At 33.8% G+C, this 16,613-nt stretch overlaps 1 protein-coding gene across 1 annotated transcript; it reads left to right on the top strand.

Moving 5' to 3' along the window:
- Positions 1-5,472: 5,472 nt before the first annotated feature.
- rbm11 (RNA binding motif protein 11) lies at positions 5,473-16,575 on the top strand. Its single transcript, XM_056446824.1, has 6 exons — positions 5,473-5,623; positions 7,135-7,291; positions 7,388-7,451; positions 15,964-16,051; positions 16,181-16,321; positions 16,440-16,575. The coding sequence occupies exons 1-6, from the start codon at positions 5,528-5,530 to the stop codon at positions 16,530-16,532; spliced, it is 639 nt and encodes a 212-aa protein (XP_056302799.1). The 5' UTR covers positions 5,473-5,527; the 3' UTR covers positions 16,533-16,575.
- The last annotated feature ends 38 nt before the right edge of the window (positions 16,576-16,613 follow it).

Raw genomic sequence — 16,613 nt, 5'->3', positions numbered from 1 at the left:
TATGATAATAGTGTATATTCCACAGAAATCCCTTCATAAAATTCAACTGGTCCAGAACTCTGCTGCCCGCATCATTACCAGAACTCCTTTTCACCACATGAACCACATTTTACAAGGTCTGCACTGCATGGCTTCCAATCCAACCCAGAGTCAAACATAAAATCTTCCTGCATACATTCAAGGCCATCCATAACCTCGCACCACCTTGTTTGTCTGATCTCCTCCATATCACCATCACCGTGTGAATGAATGTGCATAGATGTTTCCCAGAGATGGATTTCGGCTGGAAGGGCATCCGCTGCGTAAAACATGTGCTGGATAAGTTGGCGGTTCATTCCGCTGTGGCAACCCTGGATTAATAAAGGGACTAAGCTGAAAAGAAAATGAATGAATGAATGAATTGTGTGTATATATATGTATATATATAATGTAAATGCTTGAATTAAATAACAATTTAATTCATTCATTCATTTAATATTATTTAATAATATTATAGATAATAGATATTAGGTTAATAGGTTAATAAGTTTTTCCTTTTTAAAAGTGATTTAATTAAATAATTTTTTTTATTTAATGTAAATGATTTGAATTGTACTCATAAATGGATGCATTTCATTCCAATCAGTAAAACAGAAACTGAGACTGGAACTGTGTCATGGTTATAAACACATGTTTTAAGCCACAGTGGTTGACCACAATGAAGAGAGCACATTTCAGAGAATGCCAATGGGTTGTTCAAAGAAAACATCATTTAGTTTTTATAGAAACTGGAAAAGCAAACAATAGAGTAAATGTGAATTTGGGTGCATTAGGTGCAACATTACCTCTGTGAGTGTCAAACAACATCAATGTGATGAACTGTATAAGGGCCCCCAAAAGAATATCCTGTAGATCTGCAAAAGACAAGAACGTTCTCACCGTAGAAAAGTGACAAAAGTTTTTTTAGTGCAGTGAAGCACGGTTCATTTGCTTTCTTTTTTGCATCTGTTTTTTGTAAAACCGTGCATCACATATTATTTGACTGTTTGATTATTTATAATTTATTCAATCATTTTTCTTTTCTTTTACAAATTTGTGTATATGTATTTTTTACTTAGTTTAAATGTGTTTAAAAAAATCAAGAAATATATTGCAAAAAATATTTTATGTTGTTTAAAACTAAAGAATATTTAAAGTAATCATGTAAATTATCCCCTTATCTATGATAATAGTGTGTTTTTAGAAACTGAACTGCATTTAAATAAAAAAAAAAATTCATTCATTCATTTATGTTCCTTCAGCTCAGTCTTTATTTCCGAGGTCTCCACAGCAGAATGAACCACCAACTATTCTAGCATATGTTTTATGCAATCGGATGCCCTTCTGGCCACAACCCAGTATTGGGAAACACCCATACACTCATTTACACACACACCTACACTACGGATAATTTAGATCATACAATTCACCTGTAGCGCATGTCTTTGGACTGTAGGGGAAACCGGAGCACCTGCAGGATTAAACAAACAAAAAAAAACAGTTTTGGAAATCCGAATAAACATTTTCAACACAACTTTAATCCATCGTATGAAAATGTAAAATGGTTCTAATTTAAAATGCATGCTGAAATAGGTAATAAGCAAGTAATTTAATTGGAATGGAAATTAAAAAAACACCAAAAACTTCATTGTGGCTTTGCGAATTGAGTTCTTATTTAAAATTAGAAAGAATATTTAAATATATCCAAAGGGAATCCATTAAAAAACTTAATTTGTTTTTTAGGTTACATATTTTGAACAAATGAAACCTCTACCTTTAAATTAATAAGACTAATGTTTGAACAAAAAAAAAAGAGATTTAACTTGAATGTTTTAGCAGGCTTGCTAGCATACCAGCATAGACTAGTAGATTGTGCTTTTTATGTGTGTTTTTTATTGTAATTTTTTTTTTGTTCCCCTGAACTATTAAATTTTGCCCACTTATACCAATTTGTAGAATAGGCTGGGGAAACTACAGAAGTCCTAAGAGGCCATGCAGCATTCTGTAGAAAATACCAAATAAGTTGTTCTCCTAAAATATATGATAAAATTATTAAGAATATTCCATTGTAAATTGTTAACCTAATAATGGAACAAACAAAACGATAAATCCCAAAATAATTTATATTAAGATAGAAAATGTTAACTTTACAGATAGAAAATGCTCCAATTTTTTTTTGAGAGATTGTCTAACACAATGCTGTTTTAAAGGACCTGTTAAGAGAGCTTATATTTTGTCTCATTATGATAAGAAAAATGTGTATGATATTAGAAAACTATTTCTTTCTCATCCTGTTAATCCTAAATGTAAAGAAGTGCACTTTAAAACTATGAATCACATTTATCCAGCAAAAGAATTTCTAAGGATAAAATTCAGTATTGGTGACTCAAATGTATGCCAGTTTTGTCATTTAGATATTGATACTGAACACTTGTTTTTCCAATGTAATGAGTATAAAAAAAATTGAGTATTAGTTTTAGTATTAGAACATTATTATAAATTATTATAAAAGTATTAGTTTGGATACAACAGAAAATATCTGTAAGACTTATCTTCCCATGGGAAATTATTAAGTTTAGCCTAATACTTAAGGATAAAAAGATATCTTATACAATGAATAATTTGTTGCTATTAATAAAATTTCTATATTCCTAATGTAAATTTTTCAAAATTCCCCGAAGACTAGTGGCGTTTAAAAAAGAATTTGTGATATATTTAAAGACATTAAGAGAGATGACAAGCCAAAAAGCAACAAATTTATAGCCTATTCATCATTAGAGGATTTTGGTTTCATATTTTGAGAACTTCAACTCCCCTGCTACGTATTTTTCTTTATCATTTATTTTTGTTATTTTATTTGTTTAAATATGTTGAATTATTATGATTAATGAGGATGGAAAGATTGTGAATGTATGTAAATTGATGTTATCTATGTAGTTGTGAAAAAGTATTATTGTCTTTTTTGTTACTGTTACATTGTTAATAAAAAAATATTTTTTTCGTGATCACAAGAAAACAACTTTTTGTTATGTCGAGATCATGAAAAAATTAAGTATTGATCACGAGAAAATTTTTTTTTGTTATGTCAAGATCACGAAAAAATAAGTTGTGAACATGAGAAAACAACTTTTGTTATGTCGAGATCACAAGAAAATAAGTCGTGATCACAAGAAAACAACTTTTTGTTGTCGAGATCACGAGATAATTAAGTCGTGATCACAAGAAAACAACTTTTTGTTATGTCAAGGTCACGAGAAAATTAAGTTTTGATCATGAGAAAACAACTTTTTGTTGTGTCAAGATCACGAGAAAATTAAGTCTTGATCATGAGAAAACAACTTTTTGTTTTGTCGAGATCACGAGAAAATAACATTTTGTCATGTCGAGATCACAAAAAAATAAGTCGTGATCACAAGAAAACAACTTTTTGTTATGTCGTGATCATGAGAAAACAACTTTTTGTTATGTTGAGATCACAAAAAAATTATGTCGTGATCACAAGAAAACAACTTTTTGTTATGTCGACATCACAAGAAAATTAAGTTGTGATCGCGAGAAAACAACTTTTTGTTATGTCGAAATCACAAGAAAATAAGTCGTGATCACAAGGAAACAACTTTTTGTTGTCGAGATCACGAGATAATTAAGTCGTGATCACAAGAAAACTTTTGTTATGTCAAGATCACGAGAAAATTAAGTTTTGATCACGAGAAAACAACTTTTTGTTTTGTCAAAATCATGAGAAATTATGTCATGATCACGAGAAAACAACTTTTTGTTATGTCAAGATCACGAGAAAATTAAGTCTTAATCACGAGAAAACAATTTTTTTATGTCGAGATCACGAGAAAATTATGTTGCGATCATGAGAAATTTTTTTGTTATGTCGAGATCACAAGAAAATTAAGTCTTGATTACGAGAAAACAACTTTTTATGTCAAGATCACGAGAAAATTAAGTCTTGATTACGAGAAAACAACTTTTTATGTCAAGATCACGAGAAAATTAAGTCTTGATCATGGGAAAACAACTTTTTGTTTTGTCAAGATCATGAGAAAATTAAGTCGTGATCACGAGAAAACAACTTTTTGTTATGTCGAGATCACGAGAAAACAACTTTTGTTATGCCGAGATCACAAGATAATTATGTCGTGATCACGAAAAAAAAGCTTTTTGTTATGTCGAGATCACGAGAAAATTAAGTCTTGATCATGAGAAAACAACTTTTTGTTATGTCGAGATCACTAGAAAATAAGTCTTAATCACGAGAAAACTATTTTTTTTATGTCGAGATCACGAGAAAATTATGTTGCGATCACGAGAAAACTTTTTGTTATGTCAAGATCACGAGAAAATTAAGTCTTGATTACGAGAAAACAACTTTTTATGTCAAGATCACGAGAAAATTAAGTCTTGATCATGGGAAAACAACTTTTTGTTTTGTCAAAATCATGAGAAAATTAAGTCGTGATCACGAGAAAACAACTTTTTGTTATGTCGAGATCACGAGAAAACAACTTTTGTTATGCCGAGATCACAAGAAAATTATGTCGTGATCATGAAAAAAAACAGCTTTTTGTTATGTCGAGATCACAAGAAAATTAAGTCATGATCACGAAAAAACAACTTTTTGTTCTGTTGAGATCACAACAAACTAAATTTTTATTCGTTTGAAGTTTGTTTAAACGTGTTTAAAAAAGTCTACATATTTAATGCAAAAAGCATAGGCTACTGTTTAAGTTATATAATGATTAAAATTATTATGTGGTTATAAATAATCATTTATAATAGCATCTATTTTGAAAATGTACATTTAAAATAATAGCAATTAAACATTAAAATTATTAATAATAAATAACATTAAAATGAGATAAAAAGGTTTATCTATTTTTTACGTAGAGCTTATTTAATTAAAATGTAAATTAAATTAATTGTTATACTCAAAAATATGCATTTCGTTGCAATTAATTAAATTAATAAATAAATAAATTTTATAAATAAACAAATAAATAAACAAATAGTTTTAGAAATCGTAATTCACATTTCTTCTTGAAGCTGTTGTACACATATATATTATATACATATTTTAATAATTTACTTACAGTATTTCAGATATTTATGTTTAAATAGATTCATTTGGTTTTTCCTTTATTTACATTTGTTGCTCTTTCATGTATACATCTTTTGTTACATTTATGTATTAGAAACCATGAACAGGCCTATGTATTCGTCAGTATTCATCTAAGTCACATTAAATTAGTTCAAATTATGTTTTATGTATCCCCTGTTATTATTGTTAATAAAAAAATTAAACGAAATTCTTTAAGCTCAACATCCTGTCCACATTTTAGGGGCTATTGCGTCACCTCGTGGTTGACCGTGGCACCGCGTTGTCGCAATTCAGTTTTGCATCACGACAAACCAAAACCATTTCTTTAAAAAAGAGCATGACAACCTAAAACCACCCCTCAATTTTCACGTTACAACTCTTTTGAAAGAGCTTTAAAGAATGTCGAGGCATTTATCTCTATCAAACAAGACCATTATTGTGGGAAACATCCACAGATGTGTGACGGAGGAGATTCTGTTTGAATTGTTTCTTCAGGTAAGATCAAAACAGACCTTTATCATCATCATCATCATCATTCAAGTTCTAAGTCATTTACTGATTATTGATATGCAATGCGAAAAAACAAGAGGACGAGGATAAATGTTGATAAATATCTTTATTTTCCCAAATTTGAGATTCAGATTATTTTAATCTTTAAATCAGACACACTTTATGACTATTCAAAGTAACTTACTGACGTAAAATGAATGCAAAAGCTTGCATTTTTATAGTTACTTTAAAATGTATGGATTGTTTTTGGTAATTTATTTATTTATGGTTTATTTAATAATTTCGTCTGGTGACCCACTTAAAAAACTAGGTAACACTTTATTTTGATGGTCCATTTGAGTGTTAGACTGTCTGCTCATAAGAAACTTTGCAAGTACATGACAATTTACACTAACCCTAACCTAACATTCTACTTATAATCTACTGAGAATTAGTTGGCATGTAGATGCAATTTAACTTAAATTCAGCAAACGGGCCATCAAAATAAAGTGACCAAAAACTATAGTAATTTATAGTAAACACTAGTGTTTTTGAACCATACTATAGTAAAGTGTTTTAGTAAAACAACAAGAGGATGACAGTTCTGTTGATAAATATATTTCAGATACACTTTATGACTATTTGAAGTAACTTATTGATGTAAAATTCATTCAAAAGCTTGCATTTTTTACAAAGTAATTTCTTTAAAATATATGTATTATTTTTGGTTATTTATTTATGGTTTATTTCATAATTTTGTCCGGCGACCCACATAAAAAAAACTATAGTAATTTATAGTAAACACTAGTGTTTTTAAACCATACTATAGTAAAGCGTGTTTTACTGTATATCTTATAGTATTTTACAACTCTAAACTCTCTAAAGTACTATTAAAGGGATGGTTCACCCAAAAAATGAAAAATGTAGTCATTATTTACTCAAGCTCGAGATGTTCCAAACCTTACGAGTTTCTTTCTTCTGTTAATTCAAAAGAAGATATTTTGAAGAAAGCTAAAGCCCGGTAGCCACTGACTTGCATAGTAGAAAAAACAAAAACTATGGAAGTCAGTGGTTACAGGTTTCCAACATTTTCCAAAATATCTGCTTTTGTGTTCAACAAAAGAAAGAAATTCATAATCATTTAGAACCACTTGAGTTTAAATAAATTGTGAGGTGATTTAGTTTTTTGGGTGAACTCTTAGCTGTCTCTTTAGCTCTTGTGTAGTCATATGTAAATAATAAAAACAAGTCCAAGGCACTCGAAAAGTAAGTAAAAAAGTTTTTGAAAAAGTGGTCGTGTACTTTAGTTCTTACTACAGTAAAATGTGACGTATTATAGTATAATATATATAGTTGGAGAAAATTAGTACAATATTGAATCATTTGTTTGTATACATTTACTTGAAATTACTATAGTACTTTTTCATGTGGGGAAGAACGTGAATGGAAAACATTTTAACGCACCACACATTGTTTTTGTTTTGTCATATAAATATATATGTCATATATCTTACCAGGCTGGGCCGGTGGCCAAGGTGCATATATGCAGAGATGGACAGCAGGCGCCTTATGCATGTGTTTATTATAAGCATGCCGAAGCTGTTCCCTATGCAGTCGAACTTCTCAATGGAATCTGGTTGTATGGGCAGCCAATCAAGTTACAGTGTAATAATGGTGGGTGACTTTAAACATCAGCGTTAAGATGATGGCAGACGTGTTATCTTGAACACACACAACAACAACAGAATGCTTGTAATGTGTTATTTTTAGGAGACCATTATCATAGGAGTGACGTGTTTGCATTCCAAATGGAGAATGGACTGATAACAAACAGGTGTGTCAGATTACTATAAACCTACACTAAAGTTATGTTAAGCTTTGGTCTGTGAGAGCAGCTTACTTTTTCTTTTCTTTAATGGAGGGCTGGGTTGGTTTGTAAAAGAAAATCACATGGGCTGGGTGTGCATTATTGTGAAGATTTTTATGAATGATTTAAATACACTCATCGGCCACTTTATTAGGTAAACCTGCCCAACTGCTCGTTAACGGAGATTTCTAATTAGCCAGTCACATGGCAGCAACCCAATGTATTTAGGCATGTAGACATGGCCAAGGTGATCTGCTGCAGTTCAAACAGAGCATCAGAATGGAGAAGAAAGAGGGTTTAAGTGACTGAACATGGGATGGTTGTTGGTGTCAGATGGGCTGGTCTGAGTATTTCAGAAACTGCTGATCCACTGGAATTTTCACGCACAACCATCTTTAGGGTTTACAGAAAATGGTCAGAAAAATTGCAGTTCTGTGGGTGCAAATGCCTTGTTGATTCCTGAGGTCAGAGGAGAATGGCCAGACTGGTTCGAGTTGATAGAAAGGCAACTGTAACTCAAATAACCACTCATTACAACTGAGGTATACAGAAGAGCATCTCTGAATGCACAACACGTCAAACTTTGAGGCGGATGGGCCACAGTAGAAGACCACACTGGGTGCCACTACTGTCAGCTGAGAACAGGAAACTGAGGCTACAATTTGCACAAGCTCACCAAGATTGGACAATAGAAGATTTGAAAAACGTTGCCTGGTCTGATGAGTCTCAATTTCTGCTTAACATTTGGATGTAGAGTCAGAATTTGGCATCAACAACATGAAATCATGGATAAATCCTGCCTTGAATCAACGGTTCAGGCTTGTGGTGGTGGTGTAATGATGTTGGGGATATTGTCTTAGCACATTTTGGGCCCATTAGTACCAATTGAGCATTGTGTCAACGCCTACCTGAGTATTGTTGCTGAAAATGTCCATCCCTTTATGACCACAGTGTACCCATCTTCTGATGGCTACTTCCAGCAGGATAACATGTCATGTCATGTCATAAAGCGCGAATCATCTCAGACTGGTTTCTTGAACATGACCATGAGTTCACTGTACTCCAATGGACTCCACAGTCACCATAACTCAATCCAATAGAGCACCTTTGGGATGTAGTGGAAGGGGAGATTTACATCATGGATGTGCAGCTGACAAATCTGCAGCAACTGGCTGCTAAAATCATGTTAAAATGGACCAAAATCTCTGAGGAATATTTCCAGTACCTTGTTGAATCTATGCCATGAAGGATTAAGCCAGTTCTGAAGGCAAAATTGGGTCCAACCCGGTATTAGTAAAGGTGTACCTAATAAAGTGGTATAGTGTATATTTTTGTCTACTAATGCTAGACTTAATTATAAATGTTTATTGGATTTAATATACAAAATAGAATCGTAAAAACAAACAATTAATGCACTCAGTACCAAATGTAAAATACAGTAAGAAATATGTTCAATAGTTAAATATAATCACTTGTTAAGAGATACCGACCGAGTAGAGAGAAACAAAACAAAACCAAAAAAGCACAACAAATAAAAAGAAAAATAAACAATATTAATTTAATATTACTTTGCTGCTGTAGCTCTAGGTAGGGTCATACATAATTAAGTACATCTGGAGTGGCCAAAAGCTCATGTTTATACTTTATTTTTTTATGGAAATACATACAAAAAATTAGTCTTTTATCCGGAGATATTGCCTATTAAAAGAATATTATGGGCTGCACGGTGGCACAGTTGGCCTCACAGCAAGGAGGATGCTGGTTCAAGCCTTGGCTGGGTCTTGGCATTTCTGTGTGGAGTTTGCATGTTCTCCCCGTGTTCATGTGGGTTTCCTCCGGGTGCTCCGGTTTTCTCCCAAAAGTCCAAAAACATGTGGTATAAGTGAATTGGGTAGTTGTGTGTGGATGTTTCCCAGTGATGCATTGCAGCTGGAAGGACATCCGCTGTGTAAAACATGTGCTGGATAAGTTGGCGGTTCATTCCACTGTGGCGACCCCAGATTAATAAAGGGACTAATCCGAAAAGAAAATGAATGAAAGATAATAACTATCATAATTTATTCATTATTTCTTATTTTTTATTGAACACATGAATCCTTCTTACAGATAAACACTTTAAAAATATTTGCTATATTTTTATATATGCAACTTTTTTTGAAAGCCAACATTTATTATCACATAGAGAAATGATGCAAGTAAAGCATAGCTAAAAATATTTTTTATAATTTCTCTGGCGTCGTTATGACGGCAGGTCAAAATCTGGGCCATGGCACATAGTTTGGGGACTTCTGTGTTAAAGGGATAGTTCACCCAAAAATAAACATTCTGTTACAGTTGACTCAACTTGTTATAAATATGATTGAATTTCTTTTTTCCGATGAACACAAGAGAAGATATATTGAAACCGGAAGCTATTGACTTCCACAGCATCTTTTTTCCTGTTATGGATTCTAATAGTTACGGGTTTTCAACATTCTTCAGAATATCTCCTTTTTTTCAACAGAAAAATTAAATACATAAAGATTTAGAACCATTGAGTTTTGACAATTTTCAATTTTGGGTGAACCATCCGTTTAACTTTTGGTCACATGTCTAGTGCTGAGACATATTAGGGCAATGCTATATCTATATGCTAATCTATAGATGTCATAAATATTTCAATTATATTTGTTAATATTTAGCACTTGCAGCAGTTTTTTAATTACAAAAAATATATTTAAAGATCAAATATAATGTACACCAAGCAAGCAGATGAGCACTCAGTATGAAAACTTCTTGCATCCGAGCAAGAAGTCACACCTGAATTCAATGATTTTGTCATATCCTGGCTGGGATCTGATTCAGCTTGTATATATTCTTAGCTTTCCTATACTGTACATCCCAGTTGAGCTACAAAAGCAAAAAAACAACAACTTATTTCCCAACTTTTCATGTCCTTTGTTGAAAAAAGTTAGTTTTGCATTAAAGGAATATTTACTCGGTTAACACTTGAGCTCTCTATTTTGTTGCAGGTCATTATAAACCATCTGTTGCCGCATAAATCTGTCTAAAATCAATTTTGTGAGGTATCTTTGTTGCCTGACAAGTCTTTCCTGATAGGAAAATGAGGCAATGTATCAGCTGATTAAAGGGACATTTCACCTAAAAATTGTCATCATTAACTCAACATTGCCTGTGTTCCAAACCTGTTTGAGTTTTTTCAAAAGAAGATATTTTGAAGAATATTGGAAACCTGTAACCATTGACTTTTTTATAGTATTTGTTTATATATATGTATATATATATATATATATATAAACCCTTATCCAATAACTTGCCTAATTAACCCAATAACATTTACATTTAGTCATTTAGCAGATGCTTTTATCCAAAGCGACTTACAAATGAGGACAAGGAAGCAATTTACACAACTATAAGAGCAACAGTGAAATGTGCTATTAGCAAGTTTCAGGTGTGTAAAGTCTAAGAAGCAAAGCATTAGTAATGTAAGTTTTTTTTTGAGAGAGAGAGTGCAGTTAGTGGTATAGCCAGAGAGGCAGTTGCAGATTAGGAAGGAAAGTGGAGACTAAATAGTTGAGTTTTTAGTCGTTTCTTGAAGACAGCAAGTGACTCTGCCGTTCTGATGCAGTTAGGGAGTTCCTTCCACCAACTGGGCAGATTGAATGCGAATAACCTAGTTCAGCATTTAAATTGCACTTTAAGCTGAATGCTGGTATCTTGAAAAATATCTAGTCAAATATTAATTACTTTTATTAGGGCAAAAACAAGGCTGTAGGTAGCACGTTCGCCTCACAGCAAGAAGGTTGCTGGTTCGAGCCTCGGCTGGGTCAGTTGGCGTTTGATGCCAATCTCTAAAGACATGCGGTACAGGTGAATTGGGTAAGCTAAATTGTCCATACTGTATGTGTGAATGAGTGTGTATGGATGTTTCCCAGTGATGGGTTGCAGCTGGAAGGGCATCCGCTGCGTAAAACATATGCTGGATAAGTTGGTGGTTCATTCCGCTGTGGCGACCCCAGATTAATAAAGGGACTAAGCCGAAAATAAAATGCATGACTGAATGAATATTTTAAAAGCAATTAAAATCTAATAAGCTAATAATTTTCTCTTGAATTCTATGATAGAGTAGAGAATAACAAAAGAGTTAGAAAATTTTCAAATGCTCAAGTTTTTAACTTCACTCATAGCTGTTTGGTTTGGTTTATGGTTTCTAATGCTTAATAGAAGACTTTATTTTATTTATTTATTTACTTATTTTTTTATATTATTATTTTTGGTTTGTTTATTTAGATTTTTAAAAATGTATTAATTTATATATTTGCAATAACATTGTTGTAGATGTCTCATGTCATCATATACACGTATCCAAATTTTCATCAAAAATTCTCAGTAGGTTAACAATGCTAACAAAAATCATAGTCATTCAATGTACATTCTCAAAAAATGTCAAGTCCACAGAGGATTCCAGATACGGCAGAAATTAATTTGAAACTATATTGCATTATAATCAAAGCTATTTACATTAGATGTTTTAGTACAGGGCAGTGCTCCTTTGAAATGAATGTGAGACCAAGGTGCAGTGGAGCACTGGCCATCTAGAGCCAGACAAATACACATATTTGCATATATCTATGATTTGGAGGTTTCCTGGTGGTCAGTATGCAAATATTCTTTTAAATTATGAAAATTACTATTTTACTTCACTTTTCTACAACTATGGATAAGTGACTGCACGGGTATTGCTGAAAGAGCGTGTGTTTGTGTGCATGGAAATGTATTATCCTCCCTCCCTGTTTAATTTGATCTAATCCGTGTCCTGAAACACACCCCATCTCCTGCTTTCACTTCTCATTCTAATGGAGGGAGCGATTCGTTTGTGAATGAATCTCCTTTATGAGCAACTCGTTCACTAGCTGACAATAATACATGTTTCTGGCAGCGCAGCAGCTTGTTGTCATATTTCATTTCATTATCACATTGTTTGTTTATTGTATTCAACAAAACCAGTATAAACCTATAATTTAATGTGAGTTGCTGCTACTTTGCCTTATGGTGAATGCACTAAGGGACTGTATTATCATCGATAACATTACTTGTTTAGCACAAAAGTTTGTAACATACAAAAACGTAAAAAATTAAATCTTACTTATGAAATGTTCTGCCTTCATATGCTTTGTTTTCTTTGTTTGCTCATTACTACACCTGTAAGCAGCACAAAAGTCCAGCATCATCAGATTGGCACACTGTCTTGACCAGTGCGGTTGAATGACTTTTGTTCTGGGAGCACTGTACAAATATTGACGCATGCTCAGGGTCTGTATGTGATATCTAGCGTATATATCTATGCATTATAATAATATTACTAGTTATACTGTATCTTTAATAAACAGTCTTGCCAAGCTTAACCGATCTTTTATGTTCACACCAGATGTGGAACGTGTGAATAATTTGCAATATTCGTGCGTAAATAGACGTTTACTCGCTTCATTCGCATGTAAAATTTGCTTCATTTGTGCATGAAATTCACTTCACAATAGACAGGGATTGACGTCATGGGCAGGGCTTCTTTCTGCCCAATGACTCTAGCTAAATTGCTAACATGGATTTTATTGAGAGAGTAGCTGTGTTTATGTGCTTTAGGAAGGCTGAAAAACGGCGTATATTTATTCGGCGCCATGTCCGAGTGCCGTAGATCCTTTCAGAGTTGTACCCAGCTCTGTGAGTTCATCAACTCCTCCACAAACTATACCTGGATGATGGAGGCTTTCAGCGGTGCTTCCGACTGAGCTGAGCCCAGTTTGGTGAACTGTTGTCTGGTGTTGGCAAGAGGATTTCCCCTTGGGAATATCCGTTAAAGTTCTGATTTTCCAACTCGAGCGATTTGTGCAATATGCGCGTTAAGTGTGTCAAATGCTCAACTCGCGCTGCTTCATTCACGCGAATCGCATCATTCGCACCGCCTTAGGGCCCACTCACACTATGCTATCCGAACCGTGCCCAGGTTAGTTTCCTGATTCATTTGAGAAGTGTAAGTGCTCTGAATCGGGCTCATGCGCGATTCAGTTGGCCGGCCTGGTGCGGTTGGAAGAGGTGTGCCAGAGCGTGGTTCATGTGGGCTTTGGTGCAGTATGCTTGTAGTGTGACTGCAAAACACGCCTGAGCCCGAAACTGAAGACGCAATGTGACTTTTAGGGCACTGTTTCATATAGATTTATTAATCATTCTTAATTTTCAATGAAGGCGAACTATCATAATAGTTTATTAAAGTTATGATTAAGCAAACTTTAATCATAGTTTATTAAAGACCCCTCGCTGCACGTCAGATACACCCTCAGGAAACCTCCTAATACCTGCAGCACAAGGACTTTTATGATAATTTCTGAGCATCACAAGTGGTGGATCTGTTCGGCAAAGTGTTTGACTGCGTGTCACTGCATCGCAAATTACAAAAAAATACAAAACGATATAACTAAAGCAATCTCCACTGTGCTGAGCGATAGCGCTTCTCTTCCTGTTAAACTGAACAGTCGCATCATCAATGATGTAAGTGTCCTCAGGTCCTGTAGGTAAAAAGGCAATGCGAATGCTGGCCGAAGGGGAGAGGATGGGTGACAATCGCGCTTTGGCACTGTTCAAAGCAACAGTACCTAATGTGAGTGCACCCTCATTTGCGTGAATCGTGCTGCAGTATGTCTAATCATTTCTTTGCATTGACTTAACATGTAAATCACTCGCACTTGACGCTTCATCCGCGTCTGGTGTGAACACAGCATTACAAAAATAGTCACATATTTTAAACAGTTGGTTATTTCATAAGCCGTACATATTTTTTAAAAAAAAATTAACTATCATGTCCTAAACAATGTGACTTTTATTTAAAGGGGACTTATAATGCCTCTAAAGTTCCTAGAGTGTGTATGTGAGGTTTCAGCTCAAAAATACCCCACAAATAGTTTTTTAACTTTTTAAAACTGCCCCTTTTAGGCTTTGATCCTAATTGTGCTATTTTGGTGACTGTCGCTTTAAATTCAAATGAGAATGAGATTTTCTTTTTTATGTGTTGAAGATTTTATAGATTTTTCTTATTTCAAAAAATGTAGATGAATATCAAATACAGAGCATTAACATAAAAGCAGAACAATACAAAAATAAATAAATACAATAAATAAATAACATTATATAAATTGCATAAGTAAACCAAACCAGAACATCTGCAAGGAAAAAAAAAAAAGAAAGAAAAAGGGGGGTGGGGTTTGCTAATATCATAACCTTAATTATTATTTTGTCTCGTTACATGTTTGCTAACATTGTGGGTCGCAGACGTTTAGTAATCTTCCCCATTTATCAAAATAAATTTAAATTCTTCCTTGTACTGTAGGAGAGTTTTTCATAAGCTGCAACCCGTCCTAACTGAGATCCACTCGAAGACCAGAGGTCTACTGGAAGATTTTCAGTTTTTAACAATCACCCGTCTGCCTAGCATGATACAGCTCTGTATCCACTGCGATTCAGCTTTATTCATGTGGCTTAAGGGATATGGGTCACCAAGTATATATAAGCTTGGGCAAAAGTCATACTGGATCTGCGATATCTTTACAAGATTCATGCACCTCTCTCCAAAAATGCTGGACTTTTGGGCATTGCCATAATACATGAAATAGGTCACCTGCTTCTTCTTGGCATCGTCAGCCTTCTGGATTGTTTTTGAAACCTGCTCTGAAAAGTCTCTTAAGAGTCCAGTAAATCTATGTAAAATTTTAAATTGTATAAGACGTGTTCTAACATCTCCAGACATTAATTTTAAATTCCCAGCAATTTTTCCCCAGTTCTCATCTCACCATACAAATGTGCATCCCAAATCTTTTTCCCATATTATCTTTACTAATATTTTGACTCGTTTGACTAATGAGTAGTGCATAGTATTTAGAAGCTTCATGGCCGGTAGCTATAATATTGCGCACCATGTTATCAATATTTTTACCCTTAGGAGAATTAGAAGGGGAACCAAAGACATTTGTGAGCAAATGTATTACTGTAGATACCTCCAGAACTGATTATTAGGCAGATTAAATTTATGCTTAAGTCTTTCAAAAGAAATTATTTTGTCATCTTCATAAAGATCTTCCAGAATGTTGAGAATGAGATTTTCAATTGAGGGCGGAGCTACAAATGCCTATGTGTCAGCATAGTTGCAGATTCAAAAACAAGACTAACGTTCTATGCTAATGAGGGAGCGATCGTCACTAATGGGTGGGGCTTTCCCAATCTAATGACATGTACAATGGGAGAACGTCAATCAAAGTGTTTCTGCAGAATGTTTTTATGAAGTGTGATTATAAAAAATCTAATTAATACATTTTTACCATAAGAAGCTTGTTATGTTCAGAGACACACAACTAAACCCCTTATGAAAGTGATTTTTTGCATAATAGGTCCCCTTGAAATTTGACATTCTTTCCTATCAATGTTTTCCATACAGTGCTGATTCTGCTTATAGGGATAATATGGTTTCCAATTTAAATGGGAGTCCAGGTGTGGAGAGTCATTCTAATGGTTGGAGTGACATGGTAAGTGAAAATAACAATCCAAAATAAATACGCTTATTATTTATATCAGCAAATTGACTACAGATAACTACATGGGAACATATAATAATAATAATAATAATAATAGTAATAATATTGAATTGTTTTTAGGTATACCGCAGACCTCTGGAGGCATGTCCTCCAGTTGTGTGGTACTGTCCTCCTCTCCAGCAGTGGATGGAATCTGGATATCCTCCTCGGACGTCCTGCCTGAATGAGAATTTGTTGCTCTGTAGGTCAGCCAGTGCCAAAGTGAGTCAAATTTAAGCTTAAGAGGATGAAAACTACCATAGTCTTAACCATAAAAAAAACATAAAATGTTAGCAAAAACAAACTGAAATCTAAATCAAGATGAACATTTAATTTACAGAGACGACCATACGGTGGGCACTCTTCAAACACCCCAACCCCTCTTACACCCACACATGCACAGTATATTACTAAATCAGACTGTATGCTGTAAATTATTCATATCTGCAAATGCTCTAATAAAGCCATATAAATGCATCTTACTTGTTATTTGTGTTTTGCTGTTAAACTTCGG

Source organism: Danio aesculapii, chromosome 21 (assembly GCF_903798145.1).
Source record: "Danio aesculapii chromosome 21, fDanAes4.1, whole genome shotgun sequence".
NCBI lineage: Eukaryota > Metazoa > Chordata > Actinopteri > Cypriniformes > Danionidae > Danio > Danio aesculapii.
This window is presented reverse-complemented; position numbering and strand designations above follow the sequence as displayed.